Below are 20971 nucleotides of genomic sequence, written 5' to 3'. Positions count from 1 at the left end.
TGACCACCACTGTCAAAATGACGGTGCTCAAGCCAAAATTTTGGGCTGCTCCACCTTGGTCAAAAACTTACAAACTCTGCACGTGGAAGCTGTGGTAACTGTGGGCCTCCACGGACCTGTGCAGAGCTGGGCTTCAGGGCAGACTTTGGCTGCACACGTGATAGTGGAGGAGCAGCTACTGCTTGGCCCCACAGCTGAGTCAGGGCCAAGGAAAATGACCTTTAATGAGGAAGAGGAGCCTTGTCATTGCAGACTATCTTAGCAAAGGGCTGTCTTAGCTCCCTATAAGGGTACTTTTTTCCACTATAGTGGGCAGTACTGAGGAGCTGTTGACAACCCAGACATTCCCGCTGCTCTAGAGCCGGGGTGCATCCTGGCCGTGGCACAGCTGGCTGTTCATGGGGCATGGGGCTGCCTGGCTGTGCCCCTAGGTGGTCTCCCCAGCATTTCCAGCTGTCCCACCGAGTCCCCTCATGCCTCCTGTCACGGCCGAATTCATTATCTGCCTGATGGAATTGTTGTTGTGAAAAGCTGATTAAACCGAGATGGCTACTGTGGGACAGCTGCATCGGTTCGCTCAGCGCAGCACTCGGAGAGTTCAGAGACTCAATAGTCCCTCTCCAACTGGGAGAAATGGCTCTAAAAATTGGTTAAAAAATAAAATAAAACAGAGCTTGCCAAATCTGAATTAAAATCAGAATTACTGATGCAAGCTGCTGCCACCTTCACAGAGAAGACTGGTGCTGGCAGTAAGAGCGCTCATGAGAGGTTTTCCAGGCAGCTCCTTCCTTCCTTCCTGCTGTACAGCTTGGCTCTGAAAATGGCAACTGCCAGGCTCGGGGCTGACCTACACCTCCTTTCCCCTGGAGCTCACCGCTTACTGGACAAGCATCACCACGCCTCTGGTCACAGAGATTTCTTGGGGCAGCAGGGACGACGACACAGCCCAACCTCTCACCTTAAGTCAACCCAGGAGAATCTGGCCTTTGTATGATCTGGGGAAAGTGTCCAGCTGCCCACCCAGTTTTGCAGGACAAGTGCTGTGGCTGCTTATCTTTCCATCCTTGGAAAAGCAGTTTTTAAGCAGTCCCAGGCAAGGGATTTCAAGAAGAGGGGAGAACTGCTCTGCACCAGCAATGCCATGGTGATGTCTCGAAGTGGGGTTTTTCCCACAAGTGTTTATAGTTCAAAATGCCTCTTCCTGTGTCTGGGCTCTCAAGCCTTCTCCTGATGAAATGAAAAGCAAAGGCTACCAGGAGTTTTCCCGGGTACAGCATGAAGCCTGAACCACCTTCTAGAGAGCAGTGCGTGTGTTTCAGTGCTCATCCTGCACAAAACACATTGGGATTCTATGGGTGTGCACCAGCTGTGCGTTTGAGAAATATTAGTAATTTCTTTGATGCAAAGAGATGACATCGTTGATGTTGCAACTGCTGGGGACAGTTATCAAGAAGATGGCTGTGGAAAGCCTGACAACTGGCATTTAATTAATTTTAGCATCCAATTTGCAGAGCCTTCGTGTATGATGATGGACGGAAACAAACTAATGATCTCTAAATGAAATTTCTCCTTCATTTAAACTCGAAATGGGAGGATGGCAAAGGGAAGAAAAAGAGACATTTTATATCCTCTCCTTGATTGTAATTCCCTGCCTTCAGCTAGATCAATATCATTTCTGCTGGAGATGGAGGCTGCCTCTGGTTTCCATGGCAATGTGGTTGTTGGAGGCTTGCAGGCTCCATGAATCCCCAATTTATCAGTCTTCTAGGCTTTAATAATGGAGACCAGCAGTCAGGCAGCTTATGAATGGCACATGTCTTTTGGGCTGGGGGAAGGGAGGCGGGCGCGTGGTTTGTAGTAAGGGCTGCAGCAATTTGTTTTCCTGCCACTGACAGCTGAAGGGGGAGGAGTATGAGGGGAGGAGCAGCACATTAATTCTGGATGCACTGAAGGAATTTCTAGACCATTTTGCTGCAATTACAGAAGATTTCCTCCTTTAGTTTCTTTTCCCTAGGCAGTTTTGCCGGGGAAGGGGAGGAGAACAGCTTCACAGCCAGTCCTGTGTGAGGAGGTGGGAGCTGTAGATGACAACCCAAAGGCTCTACCACTCTGCACGTTTCCTTCTTCTTCTTAACCCTCTTTATTTCAGGATCAGCAGTGCATGAATGCCAGCAGTCTGCCACAGTTTCAGGTTCATTTTTATCCCCCTACTGATCCTACCACCATTGCCAGGCTGCTCAGCAGAGCTGTGAGATGGGCAGACCTCTGAGGACCTGATCTGTCTGTCAAGCTTCTGTCACTTGCTGTGCTGTTCTCTGTGCATCTGCTTGGCCTCTCCAAATTCAAACCTCCGTCCCCAAAGTACTGTAAGCTTCATTCCCCGAATTAATTACTTTGCTAGGAATGTCCTGGCTGTAGAACAATCACTATCTGTCACTTCAATGAGGTTCAATTGGCCTATATCTATTCAGGGTATTTCCATTTCTTCTTATCTTTCCTCTGATTTCTCCCCTATAATCTCACAGGGCAGTTGCTCTAAAGAAGCTAAATAATAAATGGATGGGTGTCAGAAAGACCTTGTTCTTCTGTCCCCTCACGTGCCCTCTATTTCTAAACCATCCTCCAGAACTTAACCAGCAAGGGAGAAATGATGGGTGGCACAAAAGAATGTTGCATGAGATGGGGACATCATGATTTCCAACACGTGCCAAAAGCAGCTGTCAACTGTTACATTCCACAGCTGGAAGGAAGTTAAAATCTCTATATTCAAGCTCTTTGAATCATAAGGTATTTAAGGAATTAAAGAGTACCCTTTCTGGTCTGCAGGACCTATGTGAAATCAACAGGGGCAGAGGAGAAGAAGAGTAAAGAACAATTTACGGGTACTTTTTTCTAAGGTTTTTCTCAGCTGAAGAAATGAACGCAGGAGATAGAGGGCAGCTGAGCACCTGATTGTTCATCAGATCAACTCTGATCCAGCTGATGGCTGGGGATACCCTGCACGAGTCACTTCCCGTTTCTGCCCTTCAAGCTCCCTGGCTGTGAAGACCATGGAACCTTGGTAGAGGTCTGTTAAGGTCACAACACCTCTGAGGTCACAGCACCTTTGATGCTGTTTGGTAGGAGGCCACTCAATGCCAGTGTAAAATATCTGCCTCCAAGGCACTCTCATCCCGAAAAAGCTCTTTTACTTTGCCTTTGGCCACTGTACTGCAGAGCGTCCCACCTGCCCACCACTGTCTGGTGCAGCAAAGCATCCCCACAGAAGCACCATGAAAGATCGCACTGCTGCCAGGTGGGAGCACTCTGTCCTCCCTGGAGCTGCCTTTGCTTGTAGCTGTGGCAGTGCCCAAGGGACGGGCCTTGCTAAAGGATATCTTGCTGTCTGAAAACCTCACCACTCTGGTAGGCTTCTTCCAGTTCCAGCTGGAGTGAAGTTGCCCAGTTATGGGTACGGTATACAGGAAGTTTGGGACAAAAGTGCTGGTAATAGGCAGCAGTAAATGAACAGTCAGCAGTAGGCATGTTGTTTTTCTCAGCCTCCGTGTCTGGCTGCATCCATGGATATGGGAAAGAAGCAGAAGTGGAAGAAAGAAGGAGAGCTGCTTCTTTCCCATTATCCAGGATGGAAGAATATTTGCAAAGGTAGGTGTAACAGGGATAACACCTCACATTCACAAGGAACATCCCCCCTTTTCTCTCCCCACCCTCTTCCTCCATCAGTCCCATTTCTCTGGAGACCTCAGTGCTCCCTCCCTCAGCCAAAGTTGGGGAGTTTCCGTGGCAACCTGGCAGCTGGTGTCTAGACACTGTGAAAAATGGTTTGCAATGGAGCTGTAAGCCTGACTCCCCTTTCCACTGCCGCACACCCTGAGCATCTCTCCCACCATTCCCTCCCTTTCCATCTACTGCACACATGGATGCCAATGTGGGCTTGGATTTCCATGGTGGTGCTGGAGGAAGAAAGGCATGGGGTGGGATGAGAAGGAGTGGAAATCCCTAAGCCACTGGCTCTTGAGCCTGACAAAGCACAGAGGCAGCTGGGGCGACAGAACTGGGTCTGGCTGTGCTCTGAAGATTTAGAAGGATCAGAAAAAGAGGCAGCTGTCCAAGCTTGGGCTGAAGTTACCAGCCATGGGACTTACAGAAGTTGCTTTTTTTTCTCACTGCTGGGGCAACCGAACCATTCTTACATGGTTCTGGAAAAAGATGAGGGGGTACAGGAATAGGAGGCCCAAGCTACCATGTATGGGGCCATGTTAACCTCTTTAGTTCAAGTTTAACAGGCTGACTTGCTTGCTTCTTTCCAGTGGTTACTGGGCAACTTCCCTGAACCTCCTTGCTTGCACTGGGGACATTCCTCCCCACCACCTTGTTACAGGGTGTGCCAAGGGCTTGCAGATCTCCCATGTGCCATGTGCTCACCAGGATGCCCAGGGCTCACAGGAATCAGTACCATGGGTCTGTCTGTACAGACTGAGGGATTCACCAGGGATTTGGGAGAAATCGTACAAGCCGATACCCTGGACCAGACACAACCACTTACCTGAAATATCCAATTCCTTAATTTCTCAATGTTCAACTGGGGCAGCATAAGTCTACCAGTTTTTAGAAGCAGCAAGTTGGGAGGGTGGAGGATTTTAGCTCTGCATATGACGCATCATAGGGCTGACTGCAATGGGCTAACATGGACCAGAGACAACTGTGTAAGCAACAGCTCTGAACCTGAAGTGTGTCTTGTTTCAGCAGTCTCAGACCTACCATCGTCTGCCTGGAATAGACTTCTGGCTGGCTAGAAGGACAGATGGATCGGGACAGATGAATCAAGCTGTGAAGCCTGGATCCAAATCTGGATCCAAATGTCATTACAACTAGGAGATGCTCAGGGCAGGGATTTTAAATGAGGCTTTCCAGTGCTCCTTACCTTCAAAAAAAAAAAAAAATTCTAAGTAGCGTCTCTGGGTCATATGAGATCTCCTGATAAGAGGGCAGGAAAGCCCAGATTAATATTTGGGAGCAGAGTGACAACCGGATGAGGAACAGGTTTTCCGTTCCATCTCTGCCCGAGCTGTAGCTGGCAAAGGACAGAGAAAGGAGGAAACACGACAAATGCTAGAGAGAGCAGTGTCTGAGTAGATCTGGGCAGTACTTCAGCATGAATGCACAGGAGAGTTCTAGCTGCACAATCAATATCAGCAATAATTATGCAAACAGTGAGAAAGCAGCAAAAGCAAAATCTCTGCATCCGTATTAGAATCTCAGAGTGTTGTGCAATTTCTCTTCTCTTGGCATTGGCTGTGGTAATTTAAAGATCTGCAGTGGAACAGAGACAAAAAGGAAAACAAAACCCAAGCCACCAGCCACAAAAGAAATGATCATCAGAGAGGTTGCTTCTACTGTGGTCATAAGCTGATGTCTGCTCTGATTTAATTAATCTTGGCAAGTCAGATAGGAGCTGGGCAGGTCCCAAGAGAGAGCGTTTTACCCGGAAATCCACTCAACCTAATTTCACTAATGTAGGGCAGTGGAGAGACTTGGAGAGGAGCCTGCACACTCAGCCATTAGAGCACGGTGTAGAAAAGGCAGCTGGAAGTACCACCATCCAGCAGAACTGCTGCTTGCGTGCCTGCTTCAGCTTCACAGAAACCAGAGCTGCATATGTTCCAGGCGTTTGCTCCCCAGCAGGGCTCGCAGACATGACTCTCACCCTTTCCAGGAAATAAATGGAGTGCTGAGGAGCAAGAGCTCTCTTTGACCCTATTGCAGCAAGGCTCTATGTCTCACTTCCATATTGTTACTCTTCCATGGGTAAGGCTGTTGCCCAGCTGGTGCCAGGTGGAGCTGTAGGTATGAAGCCTCTCTTTGACACAGGCCCTTCAGCAGGGAAGCAAACACACATTGGCCTCTCCCACCGTGCAGCTCTACCCCTTAAACAATTCCGCAGCAACGGCTTAAGGTTTGTCCAAGGCTGCCCAAAAGGTTTCTCAACTTGACTGCACCATCCAGAGTGCTAAATGGAAGTGAAACAGTGGCAGCTCAGCTCACAGATGCCTGTCTCTTTGGCAAAATTATCCTATGGTATAAGATGATCTGGACTGCAGCATAGATTTCCAAAGGCTGAAATAAAAAAGCAAACTAAAATCTCAAAGCTAGAAGGGTGGGACCACAGGACTGGAGTGACCACAAACAGTGCAAATGATGACTGGTGCCCATTAAAAGAACTGTAATGGTGGGGATTGCAAGCACAAACCAGGTTGGCTTTGTTGTTGGTTTGAGGTGATTTTTTTGGCTTTCTGACCTAGCCATTCTTGCTTTTTCCTTCAGGACTGAATTTGGTTTTGGCCCCCCCTCAAGCTTTCTTTGCTTTATATTACAGCTCTGCCTCCCCTCCTGTTCTCTTTCCTCCACTCTCATTTTGTGAGTTTCTTTTTGCTTTGTAGCTGGAGGGCCCTAGAATAAATGTGAATGTCTCCACCTTGGCTTGCTGCAGGTGTAGGTATTCCCAGACTGAAACTTGTCCTAAAGTAGGCATCTAAATAAGACAAGTTAATAGAGCCTTAGAAATGTCCTATTTATTTCCACTAATTAGGAAGGAAGGAGAGGGTGAGAAGATCAGCTGCAGATGTCTCTCTGTAGATGTCTGGAGTTAGGTGAGATGTCCATCTACTCTGACTTCAGCTTTCTCATTTCATGATGTCACCACATGCACATTGATGCTGCCCCAGTCCAGGTCCACCTGATGAAACAGCTCACTGCTTCCTGCTTGTTCTGTCCCTTGCAAGTGGACATAGGGGGCTCTGATCGTGCAGGAGGAGATCTCACAGTGCTGGCATGTTCAGAAGGGAGGCAGCTTTAAACAGGTGGAAGTTTGGCTACCCAGGATAAAATGCTTTTGTTCCTCAAGCAGGGGATGGCTGCAATTCTCAACCACTTTTTATCACCTTTGCAACAAAGAGCAAAGTGAATGTAAAATGCCAAAACTGCAGTTCTGTCTGTATAATGCTATCTGTCCACTATAAACCCACAGGTGCAATAGCCCAGAGTTCAAAAAACTGGAAAATCAAGGCTAGTATTGGGTAAAAAGCAATGTAAGAAATACTCTCTCTGATGTATGGAATCCCCAGGATAGCTATCTACTCATTTCCCTGGAAATACCTTGCCCTCCTTTGCTGGGACACTCAAAACAAGGCTGGAGAAAGCCCAGAGAACATACTGCAGAAATAGCCTGCACCAAACAAACTGGTGAGTCAGATAAACTGTCTCACCTCTCCTCTGAATTAGAAACTGCTGTTAACTGGCCCTGATGTCACTGGGGCTCTGATGCACTGCTCCCACAGCGCAGAGAGAATTCTCTTCTTTTTACTGCTGTGGTTTAGCAGTGCCACAGCTTCAAATTTATTTTTTTGTGCTGAATTCTTTTTCCTTCATGATATTGCTTCTTGCTAAAGTTCATTATTACATAATAACACCAGGCTGCTTCTTTTCCCTCATCCCAAAGACCGATGAAACACTGCTAAAGCTGCTAGGAAATAAGACATAACAGGGTGTAGCAGTACACAGAATGTTTCCCCTTACTGCTTCAATATCATGCAAGAGAAAAGAGGGAGAGTGATTCACTGAATTTTGTGTGATAATTCTTATTCAAAAAGCTGGACTTCTTGTTTATACTTGGATATGCACAGTCCAGCATTTGGGTTGTAGGATTCCTCTCCATTGATTGAATATGTGATGAAGTGACTTTAAATTGTTCCTGCTGCTCCATGACCCCACTTAGTCCAGCCTATTTCATCCATGACAGAAATCAGCGCAGTCTCTGGCCTGCTTCAGCAGAGAGTCATTGGCCTGCCACTGTCTGCTCCCCAGAGAACATTAATGGGGACAGTGAGGCACCTCTGTGCAGCTCCTCTGCCAGCCAGGGATCTCTAGGCGTCATGGGCACTCCCTGGAAATTAGATTTGCCACTGTGGTGAGCTAACAGGGAATAAAACACGGCAGAAAACTGTGTTTCAACTTGCCTGCTTATCCTAAGCGCAAGGACAGCATGGGAACACTGTGAGCTAACCAGCATCACTGAGGTTGCCAGCTCCCCCACTTTGGGTGTGAGCAGATTTCCTGCCCATCCCTCCTGGAGTGCTGTCAAGAGCCCATCACTGTAGGAGCTGGACCCCACTTTCAGCTGGTGATTAACAGGGCATCTGTGTGACTCGGTAGCACAGCAGATGGGCATGACCCCCCAGTGTCTGTCTGTCCCTGTGCTTGCAGTGTTATGGGCCTGTCTGGTGTGCTGTCTTGAGGGGGCTGTGGGACTGCCAGCTAAAACCTGTGCATATTTTTGGTAGGAAGACACAAAAATTTTTAAACACAATGAAAAACAGTGTCAGGATTTGTGCTCCTGAAGCCACATTACTCTTTCACTCATCTTCCATTTATGTGAGGAGAAAACCCCAGAAATTCTGCCTTACTAGGATCTGTCAGAGCCTCGTAAGAAACCAGACTTTGCTCCTGGCTAACAATAGTCTTTTCACTCAAGTTTAGGGGTAGATGGTTGCACACTGGGATTCTACTCTCAGCTTCATCATTCAACGTGTCTCCTGCTATGAATGCCTTAAAGAGCAGCATTAAAGAGACTCTTCTCCCTCCCAGTGATCAAGTCATTCAGGAAAATTTTAAAAAGTAGGCCAAGCTTTGCCTCCCAATGGCACTTGTTACAATCCTATTTTAATCAGTAGCCTGTTTTGTCTCTGGTCTGTGGTGGTAGCTGTACCAGATACAGATGGAGTCCTTGAATAGCTGGGTGGAGTCCTGCTTAGCTGTTCAGTATCAAGGGAAGGAAAGTCCACAGATGTTTTTGCTGACAGGGGTTTTGCAATGCAGTGGCTGTGGCCATGGGGATGTTCTCACAGAAATTTTTTTCTTTTGGGAAATCAGCAGTCAGTTGACCAAGATAAAAAGTATTTGAAGGTCCAGAAGCAGATCCTTTAATGAAGATGATTCCAAATGGGAAGTTGCACACAACTTAAAGGTGATTCATAAGGAAGTGGTGCTTAGGAACATATTTAAAACCGAGGCTAAAGAGCTGAGGGAGAGGGAAGCAGGAATGTAGCACCTACTGCCAGTATTGGAAGCAAATACAAGTCTGCCATCTGATGGCATCAAATGGACCAGGCCAAAATGCATGAATGGTGTCAGTAAGGAAACTTTCACATCCCAAATAGCATTCTCACTAAACGTGGGTATGAGGGTGCTAATCCTCACAAACTAAACACTGGTAAGTGAACATCCGCATTGTCAGACTGACGGCACAGGCCCTGGTGTGATTTTTGTGTACACCAAATAGCTTTGCTTCAGACAGGTCCCAGACACAGCTACCCTCTTCTGGAGAAGAAGAGAGTTTATCCATATGGACATAAGCTGTGTGGTGCCAGCTGGCCCTGGGGCAGTCCCTGGCCCATTATATTTACTGGTACAACGTACTTTGATAGCCCATCAGAGAAGCCAGGAACTGTGCAGGGAGCCCAGAGTGCTCTCTGAATGACCACTGTAGTTATAGTGATGCTACAGAGGTATGTTGAGTGCCATCACTGAGGTATATGTCATACCAATGACATGTGGTCTGTCCCACACCACCCAGCCCTTCAGCACTTGTTTCTTTTCCTTGTTCTTTATGCCAAGTCTGGATTGCTGCTTGCTTGACCTCTCCATGGGGTGTATGGGCGTGGGAGCCAGTGAGAAAAAGGGGAGATGGCAAGGGAGCAGGCCAGTCACTACAGTGCACTAAGACCCTTTTCATTATTCTGTCTTACAGCCCTGCAGCCACCTTTTACAGGATACCACCTTGTCCTGTAAAAAGCAATCCAAACAGTGCAGGGATTGTTTCTGAAAGAGGCTGGGGACATGTTACTGTACCCTGATGAGAGCTGGGCACTAGAAGCTCAGAGACAATTAAATCCATCCTGCTGCAATGAAGGAGGCATGGGCTAGATAAACACAGCAGTGAGATCACTCCAGCTTGAGGGGCATTGTTTTTGTTTGCCTTGTTCCTCCTGGCTGCCTCTGCCTTCCCCTGGATTCTGATCCTCTGTCTAGTTCATTGTGGGATAGCTCCTAGCATTAGTTTTAACTTCTCATGTGAATGATGTGTCAGAACAAGGTGTCTGCCTGACAGGCAGACCCAGCCTCCAGTTGTACTCACTGCTTCCCCCAGGGCAGCTTTGCTTCTGAAAGGAGAGACCAGAAAACTAGAGAGATGTGGCAGCCTCTGGGTGAAGACTCCCATTCTTGAAGGCTAGAGATATTTCTCTAGATCTCTGTTCAGTGTGAGAGAAGTTTCAGTTACAAGTTATAAAATTTTTCCCTCTGGGTCTTGCAGGCTTCAAGTGTATATAGAGGTTTTTTTTTTTGTGACCTCATTAAGTCTCAGCTGGGAGGATCCATAGCAGTAATTGGGGGACAAAAATTCAGCAGTGGTTGGTACCATCAGTGGGTTCTCTAAAAGGCTCTGTGATCTAGTTGATAAGCCAAGAGTCTAATCAGTGCCCCTAATGAAATGACAGTGGTAGTCTGGCACATCAGCAGTGAGCAGGGCAGCTCCTTCCAGTGGCACATGCTTTCTGGCTGAAGGTGTTTTGTGAGAGCTACATATTTGCCTGCTGGACTGAACCTTAGCATATTCTTTCCATGCTGCAGAAATTCCAGGGACTTCAAGCCCTGGGTCACTTTTGGGACCGACAAGCCTGAAGTCATGCAGTCCATCAGGCTGTGTGCACGTGCAGGATGCTCTAGATCATGGCTGACTAACGCTGGACCATCTCTTTCCCCACTAGATGCTGTAGAAGAAACCAAACCTACTGAAAGTGCCCAGCAGGAAGAGGTGAAAGAAGAAGAGAGCAAGGCGGACCAAGAAAATGCCTGAACATTAAGAAATGACTCCCCATTGCCCCTCCCTCCCTCCCCCTATCCTCTATCCTTCCTTCCCACCCCAATCTCGATCTCCCCCCTTCCTGCTCACATCTGTGAGCCTGTCTGTCCCTCTCCCATTACCACTTAAACCCTTTTTCTCTCTGTGTGGCAAACATTTAAAGAAAAAAAAAAAAAGCAGGAAAAATCCCAGTCAAACAGTGTGGCTTAAACATTTCTTTGTTTCTTGGTGTTGTTATGGCAAGTTTTTGGTAATGATGATCCAATCATTTTGGGAAAATTCTTGCACTGTATCAGAGTTCTTTGACCTGGCGCGTGCGTGTGTCTGTCTGCCCACTGCGAGCGCTCTCTCTCTCTCTCTCTCTCCTCTCTCTCTTCTCCAAGTGTGTGTGTGTGCAATGTTACGTTCATCCGAGGAGTCCAGACTTAACGAGTGAGTTAAAACAAAAGAGGGGGGAAAAAAGGTTCTTTTCTTCCTTTTTCAATGTGATGGAATGAACAAAAGAAAAAACAAAGGACCAAACACAGCAAACAAATGAACAAAAAGAATACTAAACCCCAGTTTGTTTTCAGAACTAAAAGAACAACAACTAAAAAATGTGCCAATTAGCATAATGCTTGGCTCCAGGCTCCTTTTTCAAACTGAACAATAATTATAATAAATGAGAATAATTATCATTAATACCACCGTGTCGCATTTCTATGCTGCCGTACATCCTGCTGGCCTGTGGTCTTTGGTGGGCCACTTCTTGCGTGGCCCAGCAATGCTCCTTGGCCACCAGTCAGTAACCGACTGCTCTCCTTGGCACTACTGAGGGGATTTTTAGGGGGAGCAGGCTTGGATTTGGGGTGAGATGTTAGCACTGAATAACATAAATAATGAAAGTAGCAAAATCACTTTTAGGAAAGAACAAAATAAGCATCCCTCTAGGAGACCTCTAGGCCCCGATTTGGAGAACTGTGGTGACCTTGGAGGTATGAGCCTGCAGAGGGACAAGCTTGATCCATGCCAAAGGTCTAACCCCTGCCAAGGGGTGTGCCAAGGGCCACGAGGGGACAGGGCCCTGGGACCTGAGCTTCTCCCCACAGTAGGATGATGCTCACCCCATTGGGCTGGAGTTGAAGTCCCTGGATAGCATAGCATGGTCCCCCAAAAGTGTTCTGTTTGGCAAAATAAATTGGGCCAATGCATTGAATAAATAGGCACACAGGCAGGATGAGGCCTGGTGGGATAGGAGCAAGTTGGCAGCACTTTGAGAAATACCTCATTCCTGCTCCCCACAGAACCCCAGGGTGGCTCACCGAGCTCTAATGAGGGCCAAGGGCTTTCAGCTGTCATTTATGGCTCTGGGCAGAGCACCACCTCCTAAATCTCCACCACTGCTGCCCATAGGTTGTGGGCTGTTCCGCGGTGCCTCCCAGCCTGTCCCAGTGGAGGACTGACAGACGCCAAACCCAGAGCCTGTACAGCCACCTGGGTCTGCTGCTGTCATTGTGAGCTGTGAGAGTGAACAGTTAAAATATATTTAGTAATATCTGGGCTTTCATAAAAGCCCAGTCATTGGCTATTACTGCTCTTTCACTGCCCTGATTATTACCGTGTGCTTTCCCAGCAGCTCCTGCATGCTTTCCTGGCTGCATTGGCAGTGACAGCCAGAGTACCCTGCAGCATTACTGTACAATGGTGCAGGAGCAGGATTAAATTGTCCTCACAGCAGGAACACCAAAAGATGGGAGTGCTGACAGCTACAGTGTCCTTTAGTGGCCAATGCTTCTTGGAGTGGCAGCCCCATGGCCTTTGGAGGGCTGGCTGGCACTCCTTTGTTCTCCTCCATCTCTTTGTTGGAAATAGGGAGAAAAGATGAACAGTGTCTCCTCAGGAATGATCACTTCGAACGTAGACTGCTCACTGGAAGTGCCATCAAAACATGTCAGGATTCATTTCCATGTGCTTCCTGGCATTCTGTAGAAATAAGAGAGAGAGAGACAGGGAGGTGTTTTTTTTAAAAAAAAAAGAGGGAAAGAGAGAGTGGGAGAGAGATTGGACAAAGATTTTTAAAAACAGGGATTAGAGAGATGAGGGGGGGAAAGATTTTCAAGTGGATAGATGGATGATAGGGAGAGAGAGGGGAGTATAGCTAGAGAAAGAAAGATTAGAGTGAACAAGATGAGAGAGAGACAGGAAGAAATTAGATAATATGGAGCAATAGATGATTGATAGAGATAGTGAAACGTAGATAGCTGAAGTAGATTAGACAGACTAAATAGGTAGAAAGATGGGCTGACTGACAGATAGGTATTGTGTCATACTTCATAAATGATATATATGCTAATATTCCCATGTCATGATGGGTGGTAAACCCTGAGACACCTTCCAGCCTGACCTCAATTCAGCAAATGTAGCGCAGACATCAGGCATTGCTTGGACCGTATGTCAGGTCTCACCACCCCACCCGTGCCTGCCATGGATGCAGCAGGGTGTGGATGGTGTTTGGGAGGGAGAGAGCTCTGAGGGACACGGGGGCTGAGGCGTAGGGAGGAGAGGTGTACACTATGTTTGCTGTTCGTAGCACACAAGGGGCCCAGCCCAGCGCAGACACTGCAGACACCCCGTGTCTCTAGCACCGAGCTGAGAGAACTGAGGTTCAGCTCTCAGGATTTGTGGGAGAGGTGTTTGGGAGGAGGCAGAAAGGAGGGAGCACGGTTTTTGTTTGGCCTTATCTCCTGTCATGACCATTTTAAAAGGTTTTCTGTCTTGCCTGTTCCTGCAAAGACCATGTGGTTTCCCTGCTCTTCTGATTTCAGACCCCAAACTTTTCATCTTGCCTCCACTTCGCTATTACTGTTTTTAACTTTATAAGGAAAAGAAAACTGCCTCTCATGTCTTCCTGGACATAGGCCTTCCTCCCTCCTCAAAAAATGAAACAACTTTCTCTCCCCAGGGACGTTTTATCTTTGTATTTTGCATGTTGCCTCCCCCTTGGCTGATGGTTGGGGCATCGCGCATGTTTTGTCACCGTTTGTAAGAACATACTTTGCCATGTTGCTTAGAGAACAAAGGGTTGGGTTTTGTGTTTTGGTTTTTTTCCCCCCACAAAGAGAACGGGGTATGTGGTTACCAACTGCAAACCTAAATAATTTAAATACTAATTCCTCTCCCTTGGTTGCAGTTTAAAATTACTGGCTGTAACCAAGCACCCCCTATCTTTATTATTGTGCCGTGTCCTGATCCTGCCAGAGAGTCAGGGCAAAGAGAGTGTGAGAGAGAGCACAGAGACAAACCCAGCCTTGAGCAGGCAGTGGTTTAATGTGTAATACACAAGATTTGTATAGGAAGCTGGGCTGTCTTCAGGGTACAGGAAGAGAGCAGAGAATAGCATTTGGATTTCCTTGAGTTGCCTCTTCAGCCAGATTTTCAAAGGCTAAAAGGAAAAAGTATAAAGGATGTAGCATGGGACGGAAACTGGAAAGAGAACAAGGGTATTTGAGGAATGGTTTTTCTAGCAAGACATCAAGTGAGCTGAAAGCAGCAGAAGAGGCAGGAGGTCCCAGAAGTAAAGAGTGGGGCAAAGAGTAATCAGCAGAGTAGTTGAAGCTTTTCTACTACTGCTGCTGTAACAACCAACAGGAATTCCCCAGGGAGTATGTGTCTATTCTCTCTCCCTGAAGAGGATATAGCTTTGCCTGGAGGTGTGTGTGGTTGTTACTTTATGTAAGAAAAGGGCAGGGCATATCAGAGTGACTCACACTGGGAATATGGTGCCTGACCTCACCGTGCAGTGCTGTGGAAATTCAGGGTCTTAGAGGGGCTTTTTCCATGCCCCTGTAGTAAGATATGCTAGTGACCCACAGCTATCCTGAATGCTCATACCAGCTGTAGGCCAGCTCTTGACATTTCACTACTATATTTCGCTAGACTAAGCCGTGAAAAAGTGAAAAGTATTCCAACATAAACTCCCCATCAATGCAGTAGATCGTTCTCATGAATTTGGTCTGCTTTGCAATGCTTGTGGCATTCTGTCTGCACTGATAGCAGATGAAACCCCACAACCCTTGCAATAGTTGCCTCAGCCAAGGAGCTTCTCCATGAACCACATTCCAAAGGGAGGGGAAGGGCATCCTGCTGAGATCCCTTCAGACCCAGTGTTTTCCAATCCTAAACCCTAATGCAGCCCCATGAGAGGCCTTAGCCGGAAGGAACTCACCTGTGGTGACCACATAAACACCATTGCTTGGGAAACTCTAGATGAAAGAAATGGCCATGACTGACGGAGAGGGGTTTAGAAAAAAAAAGAAAAGAAAAAAGGAAGAGGGAGTTCATACCAAACTCCCCACAGGAGTTATTTCTTTTTTCCTGTGGTCTTCAAACAGCAGGCTAGCACTTGTGACTTTTCATACTGAAGGTCTGGTGCTTGTCATAGGTGTCTTAGGAAGGAAGTGGAGTGGCTGTGGTTTGCAGAGGTGGAGGGAAGGGTTTGAATGAATGTTTCTGTGGTTCCTCTTGGCTAAGGAGTCCGCTCGGTGGTCACCTGCAGCTCAGTGACGCCAGAGGTGGCGTTGGGGGTCCTCTTCCAGGCCTGTGCTCAGATTCCCTGCTTTTCTGCATTGCCACATTAGCACTTTCACTGGATATTTAGAGCACCTCAGGACTGGTTCTCCTCTCGCTCACACTGGGGTAACTCAGGAGTCGCTCCACTGGAACCAGTGGTGTTAATCTGGTGTGAAAATAATGCGAGAGGAGGATTCAACTCCTCGGGGGGGGGGGGGATTTTCCAGGTCCCCGAGGGGGAAAAAAAATCAATGGGAGTTACATGTCTAACTGCCACTTGTGCCTGTGAAAGTCTGCCCCTTATCTACCTATATGTATATAGGGTACAGTTTTCAGAATAACCTAAGTGACACGGGCACTTGAGAGCACACATTTCACTGGCTTTCAAAGAGACGCAAGTTCCTAAGGCCCAGATGCTGAACGATGTCCCAGCTCCTCTCTGCAGTGCATTTGGGGGTCTCAGGCCTGAAATTCTCCAGTCATTTCCCAAAATGGAACTGAAGATCATGAGTCATTTAGGTGGTCCTGAAAGCACTACCCTCTATCCATTTTTCAGGGTGTTGATCTCAGGTCATGTGCGAGCCTGCATTCTTACCTACAATGCTTTATTACTACATTCTTCTGTTGAGCAATACTTGGAAGAAGAGGTGGAGGTCGAGATTTGCAGAACAGGCTAGTGACCCCAGTGGCTCACATCTGGAGTGCCCAACTTGAGAGACACCTCACTGGGGTCCAAGCCACGGGTCCCCTGTATGCTCTGAACATCAAGATTCATGTATTACACACCCAGAACCACTGGTCACTTCTAAAAAAAGAAATCCCAGCCTGAGACCTAGACTACTCTCACAAAAGAAAATCCCAGGTGAACTGTTCACCCAATAGCTTGGTTTTTCTGCTCATGCCTGTTCCCAATGAATAAAACAATCCCTGTGCATCACCTAAGCCCTATTTTGAGGAGTTCCACTGGCATACAGCTGAAGTAACACAGTAATAAATCGGGGCCTGAAGAAGGTGGCTACAGCCTAGAGAGTATCAAGAACTGTGACGTGTCTGGAAGCTAATAAGAGCAGAACTTGACGATTAGAGCGGCCCATTTCCGATGCTCTTGTGTGAGGATCTGGAAAGAGTCTCTCACTCATTGTACTTGTGCATTATGAATGTGTCCATCTGCAGAGATCTAATGTACACATATGTCCTGAATATTGTCCTAAGGTTGCAAGCTTCAAAAATGAGCAGAAAACATTCCCGAGAAGTGAGAATAATACAGATGTCTGTATTTGAAAAATTGGTTCAAATAAAGTCTCTCACTTATAGATACGTGTAGTTGTGTGCAATTATTTGCTCCTGGAATAGGAATTTCTCCCTTGTGTAGGACTTTGATGCTTTTACAAAAAAATCTCATTTCATTCTCCCTTGACCTTCTCAGTCAAGTCCTACTACCATGGAAAAAAATACTTTCTACTTATTCTTTCTGGGTAAAAAGCTATCTTAAATTGAAATGGTGAAGTAAAAGGCCTGGTATGTTTTTATTGTGCTTAATATCCATTGAGGTAGAATATCTAACTGGCCTGATGGAAGATGTGGTCTCCTGTGCAAAAGTCCTGGGTTTTTATATAACATGACACAGACATCCCCACAGAGATTCTGACCCAGGAAAGGCTGGCCTGTGGCTGTCTGGGCACTGCCTGGAAACCAGGCTGAACTGAGAAGCACTGTGACTGGGCACCACAGAGCTGCAAAGTATCCAAAGCCATGTCTGAGCCTGAGATGTTCCGAGTCAGGGAATCTGCTTGGGTGTAGAAATGGGAATGGGGGTCACCAATGGCTGGACCTCTGGGGATCATTCAGTCCAACCCCTCCAACCCTCAGCCAAGCCAGGGTCACCTAGAGCAGGTGGCACAGGAACTTGTCAAAGTGGGGTCTGAATATCTCCAGAGAGGGAGAGTCCATGACCTCCCTGGGAAGCTGTTCCAGTGCTCTGCCACCCTCCATGGAAAGAAGTTAGGCAACCTTGTGCAAGCTTATCTAAAGATATCAAATTCCTCATCAGATTTAAATCTTCAGTAGTTCCCTGGGAAATGCCAGAAGTTTTTGAGATAGAAATATATATTTCAGCAGTTAAGAAGCTCCACCATTATTTCCCTCAGTATCAAGTTTGTGCCAAGCACAATGAAATATGAGCAGAGCAGGAATTGCTGCCCAAGCTGTGCTAGGCTTCTGACTTAATCCTTAGCTGTATCTGTCAGCAGCTCAAGAGCAGAGCTGAAATCAAGCATTTTTGTCGCATCTATTCATCCCAGGAAGCTTTGCAACCACTGTTTAGAAATCACTTGCAACTCATCTATGAAATACAGCAGCTGGCTTAGCAAGGGCCCAGGAAAATTCCTGATGAGGCTCCAAGGAGCTGCCTGGGAAACAGAGCAGACCTCAGCACCTCACATGGGTTCTGGACAAAGTGCCAATTTACAAATGACACAATTAGATGTCTGTATTCTTGTGTGTAATCATCAGTTGCCTCGTGGCTTCTCCAAAAAAGGCGTGGACTACATCTTGTGTGCAAACAAATATTAAGCATTCAAAATCAAGTGGTTTCAATTAGCCACATCACTCGATTGCAGGGATCAGCCATGGCAGATTGGCTTTGCTTCTGTGGGGCAAAACACCTCTAAAGGGACACTCAAGGACCTCTCTCCAAGTAAGTGGTTGTCTTGAGGCAGCAAAGCTGCCTTGCACTCTTTTATCTCCACCTGTTAGAGGGGGAGGGCAGCAGCTAAACTGTTGGCCCAGGGCACGTGTGTCAGCTGAAGCTCAGCCTAATGTGAATCTCCACGTGAGACTTTCTAACCAGGCACACAAAGCTTGCCCTGCCTGATTCCAGAGTCACATTCTTGCCACTGCAAGAAGAAATAAGCTTTCTGCCTGAATTGTAGAAAATGATCCATGACTCACCTTGGGTGTTCAACCTCCCCGAGTTGCCCAGGTGAACTCCCTTTGGGTATCTTGCCACATGCATGGACTACCCCAGCAAACTTTCCCCCATTTCTGAGTGAGCAATGTGTTTCCCATTCCTTTGGTGGTCTCCTGGCTCAGCCCACTCTGGGCTGGGGGAGACCTCCTCTCCTTGGGGAAATTGCAAGGGGAACTTCAGGTTTTCCTGGTTTTTGACAATGCCAACAGCTTCACTGCTCTACTGAGGTCACAGGCAAAAGACCGTTGTTTCTCACAGAATCACTCAAATGTCTAAGTCTGCTTTCCTCACCCCAGCAGGGAATATGAAGCACCCTGTAACAGACATTTACAGTCTCCCAATCTGCAGCACTTAGCCCTTTTTTACCATTGTATACAGAGCTGGCATCAAGTCTGAACAGGGTTATTCCCTTGTTGAAGATGAGCAGAAAAAGCGAAAGGAAATGGTGCGTTTCTGTACCTAAGATCACTTTTGTTTATTAAAAATGAAATTATTTTTCTCCATGAAGGGCCACTTTTATATATTGAAGAGGAAATAATTTTCCTCTAGCTTGGCATGAAATGGTGAACATTAATAATAAGAGAGGCTAGGAAGTGAAAGCCCATTTTTCTCAGAGGAACACCACTGACTCTGTGGCTGAGAGGCAGGGTTTGCAGAGAGGTGGTAGCTTGTACAAAACAGACTGGGGCACTTGGGTCTCTGCAAATGCATCAGCCTACAACCCAAACTACAACCTGGGTACAGGTAGAAAGGCACTGCTTAATTTAATTATGGTAGTTGATTAAGCAAGTTATGAGTAAAATGTAATAAGCACTTTGGGAGCAATGGGTGGATGCTAAGCCAAGAGAGAGAAGATTTGTGGTGAGAGAGAGGAAGGGTGGTACAGGTCATCAGTGGCTGGATAACAAGGAAGGGTTAATTGGGGTGAACTGAAAACAGCTGGCAAGGCCTTTTTCTGCTGAGCCCATAATTATGTTTTTCTTATCTTGAGACAGTCATCTTCTGAAGGGTTTTGTGGCCATCCTTAGGACCCTGACCCAGAGAGGGAAAAAAGTTTCTCTCACTGGAGGTGAAGTCTAATGTAGAGGGTTCTGTTTTCCCCCTCTACACTGGGTGTGCCTGTCCTTGGCCATTTATCTGTGTACAGTCTGTGGCTTAAATTTCAATGAAGCCTCATTCAACGCCTGTCTGTGCAGCAGCTCATTGTTTAAGTGCAGAGACAATTTCATTGTGGGTGCTGTGGGGCAGAGGCTCCTTCCTTGTTTTTGCCCAGGGCCTGAGTCTTTCCTTCTTTGGTCTCTTTCCTTTTGAGGCAGACCTGAGTGATTTAGGCAAAACAGAGTGAAAGCTAAGAAGCTGCCACACTTCCTGGTGGCCTAAGGGGGTGCTGGTGGCTAACAGCAGAGACATTTCAGCCTCTGGATGTGGAAGACCAATGTTCCTGGAAACCACGGAGAAGATATCTGTGAGGGGCAGCTCTGTGAGTGATGACAGGTCACCTTCTTTAGAAGTCAATTAAAGACCAGAAGACAATTCCTGTTTGAATGCCAACACCCAGCAAATGGGTAAGCAGTTCCTGCACTCTGGCACTTTGGCTTCCTTGACCCCACTGCTTCTCGGTAGCAGAGAGACAGGAGACCTACAGCTGTGGGTTGTCTCCCTCAGGCTCCTCTCTGTGCATGACAGCCAAGCCTGGTGCCAGACACCCCACAGGGCACATTTGGCAGTCAGGGCTGGAAGAACAGGGTGCAATGCAGGGTGCACAGTCTGGAAAGACCTCACATGCTGACTGGTCCCTAGGAAAAAGCCAAAGGCCTCAGGGGCATCACCATCCCATCTCACATCCCAGGGAAGGGTTCTGCTCACGCCAGGACATGGGCTGTGGCAGGATGCTGATGGCTGGGGAGGGCTGGCTCTGCCTGGCCACGGCCTCTGGGCTGTTGGCATACACTGCTCCCAGCCCCTCGCTGGTGCACAGACCATTAATAAGACTTTCCAGCCTGTCACTTCCACGCTGAATCCTTTGAAAGCCGTGCTCCTCTGGGCCCATTAGAGGGAGGAACTGTCTCTGTTGAAACATATGGGGCTGTCAGGCTCTGTCTGTTGCTCTGAAAGCTGCCGCCTCTCTGGCTCTTTGCTGATGGGGGGGCAGCAGCTGTCTGGAGGAGGCTGTGATCAGGATGGGGGCTTGGGAAGGGGCTGGGGGAAGATAGCAGGTGAGCTAGGAAGGATGCTGGTAAACAGTGTGCTGCTAGCTGGTGGGCTGCTGTAGGACATTGGGATGCTGGGCAGCTCAGGGGGAGTCCCTCATGCTGTGAGTGTGATAGGGGAAAGAGATACATCTGGGGACAACTGGGTGGTGAACATTGTAGGTAGGGGTGTGTAGGGGCAGGCTGAGGCAGCAGGTGACATGGCTGACAGAGTTGTTTGGACTTGGCTGGGAAAGGAGAGGATGGCAGCAGTGTTGGGTGACTATGGGGAAGCTGCAGAAGGGAGACTTTGGAAAGCATCATGCGGTCACACGGCGCTGGAGTTTC

General features: G+C 47.5%; 1 protein-coding gene across 1 annotated transcript in view; it reads left to right on the top strand.

Annotated features, from left to right (window-relative positions):
- GAP43 (growth associated protein 43) overlaps positions 1–10912 on the top strand; it is a gene marked incomplete at both ends in the record, with an annotated part of 52417 nt that extends 41505 nt beyond the window's left edge. The window contains one exon of the mRNA XM_082278627.1: positions 10824–10912. Coding sequence (XP_082134753.1) covers positions 10824–10912 — 89 coding nt within the window. The remainder of the gene's footprint in view (positions 1–10823) is intronic.
- Between the last annotated feature and the right edge of the window lie 10059 nt (positions 10913–20971).

Source organism: Coloeus monedula, assembly GCF_965178545.1.
Source record: "Coloeus monedula genome assembly, chromosome: 3".
Taxonomy (NCBI): Eukaryota; Metazoa; Chordata; class Aves; order Passeriformes; family Corvidae; genus Coloeus; species Coloeus monedula.
This window is presented reverse-complemented; position numbering and strand designations above follow the sequence as displayed.